Source organism: Humulus lupulus, chromosome 3 (assembly GCF_963169125.1).
Source record: "Humulus lupulus chromosome 3, drHumLupu1.1, whole genome shotgun sequence".
NCBI classification, from domain to species: Eukaryota; Viridiplantae; Streptophyta; class Magnoliopsida; order Rosales; family Cannabaceae; genus Humulus; species Humulus lupulus.
Genome location: NC_084795.1, coordinates 141,523,627 through 141,535,500, shown reverse-complemented (window position 1 = coordinate 141,535,500; position 11,874 = coordinate 141,523,627). Strand labels below are relative to the sequence as shown.

The window sequence follows — 11,874 nt, the reverse complement described above, 5'->3', positions numbered from 1 at the left end:
AAGGAGGCTGTTGAAGAACGATAGAGTGGTCGCTGAAGTGAGTGAAAACAATGAGGCCTTAGAGCTGTTGGATCATGTTTGCTCTAATACCATGTTTTAGCAGAGCAATGGTGACAAAGAGTAGAGAACTTTGAGAATAGAACAATGAGAAAAATGTGGAAGTGAATGAACGAAATCAAGATTACTCTCTTAGAACAGAGAGGCTCCCTTTTATATTGAGTAATAGCAACTGTATACAATGTCTAACTAACCTTAACAGAATACATTCGATTAAAGAATATAACTGAAAGTTGTTACAAGACAAAGCTAATAAGAAGCTAATTGTTTGGTTTGTTAGCTATATGACTAACATCCACCATAATGCACACACGCAAAAATTAAATGTTATGTACACAATCATATAATTAATTTTACTCCTATGAACTGGATCATTTTAAATTGTATATTAGACAATATAAAAACTTTTTTTGTAAGATATTTTATATTATGTATAGTTAATGATTCTGAATATCACTTTGTAGTGTTATATTAGTGAGGTCCCATATATATAAAACATTATATCATATGGTATTAACACATCAAGATACTTGTAACATTAACCATATTAATATTTATGAAGAGAAAAAACTAAAAATTTCCAATAAAATGTATGAAACATGATTAACTTATTAATCTTTCTACGTCCTACGTTATCCAAGTCTCACACGATAACCCAGTTTTTTTTAATTTTAATTGACTTTCTCATGGTACCAAAAAAATACTCTTTTATTTTGGCTTTGGGTTGGGACACACTTTCTCCCACATTCATCAAACATGGTATGATAACCCTCTCAAATTTCCAAGTGTCATAGTGTGATTGCTTATTTTGTGAAAAAGTCTGATGAGAGAAAAGCTCTGAATTTTGAGTTAATTGTATCAGTTGATCAAGACCAAGAGGATCGACCCCAACATGATATGAGATTCTACTAGATTTAGAGTAGACAAGCCCACACAATAAATTTAGTTTGTTTAAGAAATCGACAAAATAACTAATAGTAAAATGTGCTTATCTCTTTTTATTAACTTTTTATTTGCATCATATTCTGAGGTTTAGGTAAAACAAAATTGCTGGCGAAGGTGAGGGATGGGTTGCTCCAACACTCCTAGACATTATTGGTTGAGATTACATAATTTATAGGATATTTAGGCTAGGCCCACACAATAAATTAAGTTTGTTTAATAAATCGACAAAATAACTAATAGTGAAATGTAGTTATCTTTTTTTATTAACTTTTTATTTCCACCATATTATGAGGTTTAGGTAAAAATAATAATTTTCAGAGAAGGTGAGGGATGGGTTGCTCCCACACTAGCCTAAACATTATTGGTTTAGATTACATAATTAATAGACTATTTGGATTTTTGCACCCCAAATTATAACATACACATTATTGTGCACCTTGATTTTTTTGAGCATTTAAGAATTACCCCTAACTATTCACAATATAATAAAGTGGGATTTCCACGGAATTCCATCCATGTGGCAGTATACCCCATGAGGTGGATCAGCACATGGGCACAGAGGTGGCATGCCACATGTATAATTTAAATTAAGAAAAATAAAAAATATAAAAAATCATTTTAAAAAGTTAAAAAAATATATTTTAAAATTATAAAATCTCTATTTGCGTATTTAAAAGAATTTTTTTTTAATTCTTTTCTCTTATTTTTCCTTTTCTTTTTTTCTTTTCTTCTTTATTCTCCTTCATTGATTTCTCTTCTCCCCACGTTTCCTTCGACTTCTCCTTCTTTAATTTTCTTCACCAACCATCTTCTTCTTCTTCTCTTCTTTCTTATTTCTTTCTCTCTCTCTCTCTCACTCTCTCTCCCGATAATCCTTATCCCATAAACATAATCATTTAACTATAGAAAAAAGAATCAGCTTTACTTTTTTTTTCGTAGGCACACACGACGACGACGCAAGACTAGAGCTAAAGAAGACAACCAGAGGTAAAGAAGGCGACCAGATCTCTGCAATGATTTTCATTTGCGAATTTTTTTTGTGTTATTTGTTTTCTTGATGTACTTTAGATTGTTAAGCTTGAAATATTTTTTTATTTTTTTATGATGTTTATGTTATAAGTTTAGTTGTATTTTGATGATTTCGAATCACTATTGTTTCATTTACATTCTCTCTGAAGTGAATATGAGATGAACAGAGAAATTGATTTGGAGAAGATAAGGGAAAAACTAAAAATTAAATTATTTGGAAGCATTAACAGGTTTGGCACGAGAAATCTCAGGTATGAAGAACAAGAAAGAAAAATGAGAAAAAGAAGTAAAAAATATATATTTTATAATTTTAAATTATTTTTTTTAACCTTTTAAAATAATTTTTTATTTTTTTAATTTAAATTATACATGTGGCATGCCACCTCTGTGCCCATGTATTAACCCAGCTCTTGAGGTAAATAGCTACATCATCATTCTATGACAAAAAAATAGACAGAAATGGAGAAAGTTTCAATTTACAATACTGTCAACAATTTAAGATAATTATTAACGATTCGAAAAAATTAAAAAATATAATGTATAGATTATAGCTCAAGGGTTAAATTTTTAAATAACCTCCTTCTTCTTCTTCTTATTATTATTATTATTATTATTATTATTATTATTATTATTCTCTTATGCCCCAACTTTGTTATTTCATAACTTGGGTTAATACTACTTCAACTTAGTGGAAAAGATAAGCAATAGTTCAAACACAATTTTTGTTTTTCTCACTGAGACGACAAATACAATGACTACTCTAGCTTATTGTGTTTTGTAAATCGAAATGATTGTGTCAATTCTACAATTTTTCCAATATAGACAACACAAAAATAAAGCTCAAAATATATGTCGTAGTCCACTAAATCTCACTTTTGTAAGATCAAACATTATTTATTATAATAACTAAACAAATTATGAGGGCTTGTATAGATATAAATATTTGAAATAGTTAATAAAAGTTGGATAAGAAAGTTTTCGCTCTCTCTCTCGGTTGTCCTTCTTCTCCTTTGAAGTTTTGTCACCGGTAGTGTTTGAGTTCGAAGTGGTGATTGTGGTCTCTTGGTCGTGTTTCATTATGGATTCTGATGAGCTAGCCGCGCTTCAATACGCTTTAGATGTTGATACGTCTGATGAAACTATTCAAGGAGATCTTGATGTGAACGTTATCTCTAAGGGGTTAGAGAAGGTCGCTCGTTCTCTTGTCGGATGTATCATTTCAGCACGTAATATACCCCGTGAGGCTGTTTTGATTTCAACTAATAATATGTGGAAGTTAAAGGGGACTTTTGAGGTTGATCTTCTCAAACCCAATCTGTTTCTCTTTAAGTTTGTTCTTGACGACGATCGTCTTCGTGTTCTGAGAGGCAGATCGTGGATAGTGGAGCACTCCCTATTGGTTTTGGCTAAACCAACTGGGATTGGTAACTACTCGGATCTGTGTTTTAATCACGTTTCTTTCTGGATTCAGTTGCATAACTTACCGATTTGCTATCTTTCGACTGAGGTTGGATACGAAGTTGGTGCGCTTATTGGCCCTGTGATTGAGGTGGCGTCTGGTTCGTTTGGTGATCATTTGGGTCGTTTTCTCCGAGTATGGATTTCCATTGACATTACTAAACCCCTTCCCCGTGCCGTAAAGGTTGGTTTAGTCTCTGGTATGGATAAAAATCTTGTTGCTTTGAAATTTGAACATCTCCCGGACCTCTGTTTTAATTGCGGTATTATTGGGCACCCGATTAGAGAATGTAAAGCTAAGGTTTTTAGTATGAATGGGAAACCTTGCTTCAAGTATGGAGAATGGATCAAAGCCTTGCCCTCTGCGAAACATTATGCCCCGGTTAAACGTTCTCGTGTGGTCGCTCAGTGTGGTTCTGGTTCGGAGCCCAGTGGTGTGACGGCAAGGGCGGCTGCTGATCCGGTTTGGAAGGAAAAAGCTCCGACTGGTTACGTGCGCCCACCACACCCTGATTTACGCCAGCACTCTGGGAAGGGGAAGGCTAAGTTTTCAGAACCTGTTGTCACAACTGTTGCTATCCCGAAAACTTCTCCTTCTAACGGCATTGTTATTGATGAGGATAGTGTACCCGTGATTGACTATGGCAAAAAATCTATTACTGGAAATGATAATATTAATGGGAATAATACTAATTTTGTGGCTCTTAAAAAAGTTATTCCTGAAGATTCTCCTCCTTTATGCCCCTCTATTTGCTCGGGTATCAAATCTCTTAATATTGGCAAAAGTTTGACTTCCTCTTACGTTAGTAGTGTGGACCCTACTGTTGAAAGTCTTCCTTTGGCTTTTAATCCTTTAAATAATATTGATGTTGTGGTGGACTTGAGTGGGGACACTTCCTCACGTAACATTAATTTGCATGGGGAGGAATCTTTTATGCTTGGGTCTGTTCCCATTGAGAAGATAGATGGTGTTCCTATTATGAATTCTCTTAATAATAGTGATGCTGTTTTGGACTTGAACAGGGACCCTTCCTCACGTGCTAGTAGATTGCATGAAGAACACTCTTACGTGCATGAGACTAGCCCCTTCGTGAAGTCAAACAGTGCAGTCATTTTTGGCTCTACATCACAGACCAGCTCTCTTCCTCCTCCTCCCTTTGGTGCTGGAAGCAAGAGACGTATACTCCTTGCCTCTTTTGGAGTTGTCACTGCTTCACGTAGTCGCCGGGGACGCAAAGCTGGTATCCATACGGGATCCCGTGGTGATCTTTTAGCTGTCCAAAAACCATCTCGTGTGGTCAAAAGAAAATTAAAGAGCCAAGCGGAACGTCAACTCTTGAGCTCTCTGGTTGATGAGGTTTTGGTCCCTCTTTCTGTTGCTTCGGATGTTTTACCGGGAGTGGTTGACGATGAAGCTATTGACACTACCTCAACGGCGGACCTAGCGGTGGAGCTAGGCCACCGAGCATTATGAATTGCCTCGTGTGGAACGTTCAAGGTCTAGGCCAGGACCGGACGTTCCAAGCTTTGAGTGGCCACGTTAAGAGTTTGAAGCCAGACTTTATTTTTTTGTCCGAAACTCTTAGTTCACAGTCTCAATTGGAAGCTCTTCGAGTTCGCCTTGGTTTTTGTGGTAAGATTGTTGTTGAGAAAATTGGCCGTAGCAGTGGTCTCTGTCTGATGTGGGGGGACTCCATTGATGTTGAGCTTATCCAATTCTCTAAGTTGCATATTGACGTGTTTATCCATGTTGTTGGTTCCCCTTCTTGGCGTTTTACGGGGTTGTATGGTCAACCTGATGCTAGCCTTAGGAAGGATTTCTGGCGTTTCTTGGGTATGTTGGCTTCATCTTATGACGGTCCTTGGTTGTGCGGGGGTGATTTGAACGAAATTATTATTGCTAGTGAGAAAGATGGTGCGGCATCTAGGCCCAATTACCTCATGAGAAACTTCAAACAAGCTTTATCTGATTGTGATCTTGTTGATTTGGGCTTCTCGGGGCCGAAATTCACTTGGTGTAATCGGCACAAAGATAGCACGTTCACTCAGGTACGTCTTGACCGCATGCTTGGTAACCCGAAATGGTTCGATTTGTTCCCTAATTTTTCTGTGTCTCATCTTAGCTTTTCTGGTTCTGATCATCGACCTCTTCATGTCCACTTTAATCATACTAATGAGGGCTTTAAGGGGAATGTGTTGCTTAAGTCTCGGTTTCATTATGAGACTGCTTGGGAGGAGGATGAGGAATGTGGGAATATTATTTCTTCGGCATGGAATAGTGGTGTGGGGTATAGCTTTGAGACTTTGGCTACTAAAATTGCTAATGTTGCCACTAATCTTGGTCGTTGGAACAGTACTGTGTTTAAAAGGCATCATAATAATATTATAAAGAAGCAAAAACAATTAAAAAGTTTGGATGCTTCTCTCTCGGCTGCTAATTTGAAAGATTATGTGTCTCTTGAAAAGGAATTGGATGTGCTTCATTACAAAGAAGAAAAATATTGGGCACCCCGCTCCAAGCAGAATTGGCTCAAGCTGGGTGACCGCAACACTGCGTATTTTCATAAGAGTGCCACTGCTCGGAAAAAAAGAAACTTTATTGGCTCTCTTTTTGATAAGAATGATACTGAAGTGTTCGGACAAGATAACCTCGCGGGTGTCTTTCAAGACTATTTCCAGTCTATCTTTGAGTCTGATTCTCCTACATGTGCTGATATGGATCCTGTTCTTAATGCTATTGTTCCCAAAGTCACTTCTCGTATGAACGATCAACTGACTAGACCCTATACTGGCGAGGATGTGAGGAAGGCTCTTTTCCAAATGAGCTCTTCTAAAAGTCCTGGCAAGGATGGTATGTCTGCAGGCTTCTATCAGAAGTATTTGGATACTGTTGGTCCTGAAGTTAGTGCTGTTTGTCTCCATTTTTTGAATGAGGGTGGGCATATTAAAGGTATCAATTCTACTCTTATCACTCTTATCCCAAAAATTGATGATCCTAAACATGCTTCGGATTTTCGTCCTATTAGTTTGTGTAATGTGCTTTACAAGATTATTGCAAAAACTATGACTAATCGATTACGTGAGATTCTGGGTTCAGTGATTTCTGATGAGCAGAGTGCCTTCCTCCCTGGACGTCTTATCACTTATAATGCTATGATTGGCTTTGAGTGTGTCAACCATCAAAAACGGCGTGTTAAAAGTAAAACAGGTGCTTTTGCTCTCAAGCTTGACATGTCTAAAGCCTATGATCGTGTTGAATAGAGGTACTTATGTAGCCTTATGAGGAAACTGGGCTTTCATGAGAAATGGATCAGTTTAGTCCTGGCTTGTATCTCTTCGGTTGACTATGCTTTTAATCTGAATGGTGAAATATTGGGTAATATTATTCCTGGCAGGGGTCTTCAACAAGGTGATCCTCTGTCACCCTTTCTATTTCTGATCTGTGCTGAAGGTTTGTCTGCTCTAGTTCAGCGTGATTGTGTGAATGGCTCACTCTCGGGTCTCTCTTGTGGGCGTACTGGTCCCTAGGTCTCCCATCTCCTTTTTGCTGATGATAGCCTTTTCTTTTTCAAAGCATCAATGTTTGCTTGTCACCGTTTTAAGCAGCTTCTGGATTGGTATGGTAAGGCTTCTGGTCAACTTGTGAATTTTTCTAAGTCTGCCATGTGTTTTAGTTCTCGGATTTCTTCTAGTGATGCTGCTAACATGGTCGCTATTCTGGGTGTCCCTGTGGTTGTTTGCCATGAGAAGTACCTTGGTTTACCCTATTATGCTGGGCAGAGTAAGAAAGGTCTTTTTCAATCTCTCAAAGACCGTATTTGGAAAAAATTGTTTACTTGGAAATCTCGGTCCTTCTCTGCTGCTGGGAAAGAGGTGCTTATTAAATCGGTCATCCAATCTATCCCTGCTTATTCTATGAACTTGTTTAAGCTACCTGCCAGCTTCATTAAAGAAATTCATCGACTCTGTGCTAGATTCTGGTGGGGTGGTAATGTGGAAAAACAGAAGTTACACTAGTGTACTTGGGAGAGACTTTATTGGCACAAGTCGGATGGAGGAATGGGGTTCAGAGATCTTGCCTTGTTTAATCAAACTTTGTTAGCTAAGCAGGCCGCAAGACTTTATTCTAATCCGGATTCTCTCGTTGCAAAGGTTATGAAAGCACTCTATTATCCTACTTCCTCAGTGCTTACTGCCACTAGCTCAAAAAAATCCTCTTTCATCTGGAGATCAATTTAATGGGGTAAAGAGCTTTTTCTTTCTGGGGCTAGGTGGCTTATCAAAGATGGAAATAATGTCTCTGTGTATCATGACCACTGGATTCCCCGCCTGAATGGTGACAGGTCTTGTTCGGATCATTTTCTTCCTGAAGATGCAATGGTCTCTAGCCTTCTTCTTCGTGATGGTAATTGGAACTCTGTTTTGATCAATGAGGCTTTTAATGTGCAAGAGGCGACTGCTATTCTTTCTATCCCTCGCAATCATCTTCCTGTTAATGATTGTGTTATATGGCATTTTGAGTCTTCAGGTTTTTATACCGTCAAAAGTGGATATTGGCAGGCCATTCGCTTGTTGGGGATGGGCCAGGCTTCAGGCTCTAATGGAGTTTCTGTGTTATGGACTAAAATCTGGCAATTAAATATTCCTGGGAAAGTGAGGCATTTTTTGTGAAGAGGTGCTAATAACTGGTTGCCTACCTTTTCTAATCTTTGCAATCGTGGTATTCCTGTTGCTTCTTTATGCCCTTTTTGCCTGAAGGGTCCTGAGACTGCAATCCATGCTTTATGGAATTGTGATAGACTGAGTAACTGTAGACACACGATTGGTAATATTATGCTTGTTCCTCCTTACACTGGTATGGACATTTATGAGTTTTTGTTGAACTTCTTAGATTCTTTATCTGTAGCTGACTTTGGAAAACTCATTGTGTGTTTATGGCGCATTTGGTATCGCCGTAATATTTTTGTTAATGAGAAGACTACGCTCCCTGACCAGATGATTATTGAATGGAGCTTGGCCTTTCTAGATCGTTACTTGAATGTCAATGGTGGTTCTCTCCCCGCCAGTGAGTCCTTGAGGGAAGCTCCGAAAATGCACCGATGGGAGAAACCAGTGGAGGGTGTTGTCAAAATCAATTGTGATGTTAGTCTTGACCATGTTACGAAGAAGGCTGGTGCTGGGGAGGTTTTCCGTGACTTTCATGGCATGGTCCTTGCCTCTAGTACGTGGTCATGGGATCATTTATTGGACCCTACTATTGCTTAAGCCTTGGCGGTTTACCACAGTATTTTGTTGTGCTCTAGACTTGGGTACCATACGGTGGTCATTGAATCTGATTGTGCCAATGTGATCCGTGCTATTAATAGTCACAAGATCGAGCATTCTTATCTAGGATATATTATTAGGGATATTCTTGCTTATTGTAATTCCTTTCATAGTATCTCCTTTACTTTTTGTCCTAGGATGGCCAATAGTGTTGCTCACTCTTTGGCTAAGTTTGCTTTATCTCTTTCTAATGACTTTGTTTGGTGGCCTGGATACCCCGAATGTATCAATGTTGTAATTCAGGATGACATTACTTGATCAATATATTTTATAGGCACTCTTTTTCCTCTTGAGGTTTATCCCATTGGGTTTACTCTTGAGGTTTTAATGAGGCCTTTTTTCTCAAAAAAAAAAAATTTATTTGAAATAGTTAATCCTTTAAGAAATAACTATACATGACACAATCAGTGCAAGTTAGACTCTTACCTAAGTGGAAGTATTTACATATTTAGATATCTTTATATATTTGAAATATGAGTTTAACCGAAATTATTATTTTCTATTACATTTAACATTTTTTCATTATTTTTTTAATATCATTAAATTTAAAATCATCTAAATAAAGTAAATAATTTTTAAAATAAAAAGTAATAAAGTCATCAAAACAAATAATAATAAATAAGTTATAATAATTCTTCATCACATATTTAAAAAATTTATATTGAAATACTTAAATTTATGTGCTTAAATATTTATGTGTTTATATTTATTCTTTTCTTTCTTTTATAATTATTTGTTTTGTCATTCAACATATTTTGTTTATTTAAATATATAGGGTCTTTTGGCAAAATGACATATTTTTTGAAGTCATTTTGCACTTTGGTCTAGTTTTGATAATTTTTGCAAAATGGCCTCTAACACTCCAGACAGGTAGTTTAAATTTTTCAGTCAGGTGGTCGAAAAATTCAGACAGCTAACCGAAATTTTTACACGACTGGTCGAAATTTTAGACAGAGGTCATATTGCAAAAATTATCAAAACTAGGTAAAAGTGCAAAATGATTAAAAAAAATAGGTCTTTTTCACAAATTACTCATATTTATATAATAGTGAAATGAGACATAAATATACTTATTGTTTTACTTTGCCTTTTAGTTTCTTTTATAAATGAGAAATTACTTATTTTAATTGCTCTAGATATTATTAGATAATATATATTTTTATATAACTTTTTGTCGGAATTAAATTTTTTAAATTAAATAACTAAAATTGGACCAAATAAAATTTTCAAATTCATAATTTTAATTTTATTTTCTTAATATTTTATTATATTGAAATTCATAGGTATATATTTTAAAATGAAAATTAGAAAAAAATTATTTAATTTTAAATCTAGAATGCACCATATTTTTATATATAAAAAGTGCATATCTAACAAATTCTTTGTTTAACACTTTTTTATTTTAAAAAAAACCATAAACAATATTTTGGTTTTGTTGACCCTCGATTTGGTCAACTGACATGGAGTCAAACGCTTGAAGTGGATAGATGTGTTGGAATAGATATAATGACAAAAACAGTAAAGAACACAGTAAATTATAGTGGTTCGGCCCCAAGAACTGGTAATGACCTACGTCCACTTAAGCTATTATTGATATGAGTTCTCAAAGGAGTGATCAAAGAACTAGGGTTCTCTAAGTTTCACAAGCCTAAGAGAGATAAACAATACAATCGTAATACAATAGCTCTAATTCCCTTGTAAGTGTATAGCTTCAATCAACTAAAAGCCAAAAGTCCCTCCCTTGAGCTATTTCTCTCTATTTATAGGCTCAAGGAGGATTACATGAATTTGTTACAGATATTCTCTCCTAATTAATCGGATAATCAAGAATCATAGGAGATAATCTCGGAATTGATTATGATTTAACCAAGATCATCTTGAAATATGCAGAATGTACGACCATGCTGGTCGTAAAGAAACTTCAAATGTTACGCCAGGAGAATCTTATTGGTCGATGATCAAACAGAACTTCTGCCAGGTGTCAGCCACGTGTTTAAAAACGTCTGCCACGTCACCTGTGCCTGATTTTTGGATAACATTTGCCCCCCAAGTTTATTTATTATGACAAACAATAAATAAACTTTAAGGAAAACGACTCTTCGATTACCCCACCAGATCTGTCAATGTAGTTCGTGCATTCTTGGAAATAGTGACCTACCCCTGTCTAATCACGGCTTTTCAGTTCCCAAGTAACCTATTGACGGCTATCACCCTTCGCCATGCTTTGAAAAGAGAAAACTGATGATTACCTCTTTTTTCATGCCACAGAAAAAATATATATAGCCTTCTCAGAGCCTTCTTTTTCTTTTTACACAAGTTATTTCTCTTTCAAGGAACCCTAAATCAGAACCATCATTGTCTCTGAAGATCATCTTTCAGCGTTCCAGGAACCAGCCGTCCGTTCGTCTACGCTCGAAATTCGTTCAAACCTCCACAATCTTTACTTTGGTAAGTTTCAGAACCTTTCTACTCTTTATTTTTTCTATGCATGCCGCTGTGAGTTAACTTTTAGGTTCTGGCATTGTCTGTGTTCTTGGGTTGAGATGCATGAAAGTAGGGGGTTTATTGGGTGATGCTAGATAGGATGATGTTTCTTTTCCATACAGGAGTTACGAGTCAGTTTGATAGTCGAGATCATAAATTTAGGACGTAAAACCGAAGTAAAAATTTGATTTTTATGCTAGTTGAAAAACTGAGTTTTTCCCGCCCTTATAGGAGTTGAAAAAGCTTTTTCAAAAAAAAATTTTCTTTCACTTTTTGATCTGTTGTTCAAACTGTTCGTGCGAAAAAATTAGTTTTTTGTTAGAATGCTGTTGTATACAAGTTTGACTTTTATACACGACCAGCGTCATTCTGACCAACTTTCTAGACTCTCCACCCTCACCTCCCCATTTTTTTGTTCCAAGATTTTAATGCCAGATTTGTGGGGAGGTGAGCAGCCTATCGAAGACGATCTTCTTGCGCAACTGCTTGAAGGTGAAGAACAGCCGGCCCAGCGCGTACACGAGATTCCATTCTCAAGACTCTCTTCTTCCAGACCTCAACCATCACCACCTAAAA

At 36.5% G+C, this 11,874-nt stretch overlaps 1 protein-coding gene across 1 annotated transcript; it reads left to right on the top strand.

Moving 5' to 3' along the window:
* The first annotated feature begins 6,768 nt into the window (after window positions 1-6,768).
* Window positions 6,769-8,754, top strand: LOC133825106 (uncharacterized). The gene is made up of 4 exons (XM_062258095.1): window positions 6,769-6,940; window positions 7,064-7,496; window positions 7,761-8,142; window positions 8,248-8,754. The coding sequence occupies exons 1-4, from the start codon at window positions 6,769-6,771 to the stop codon at window positions 8,752-8,754; spliced, it is 1,494 nt and encodes a 497-aa protein (XP_062114079.1).
* The last annotated feature ends 3,120 nt before the right edge of the window (window positions 8,755-11,874 follow it).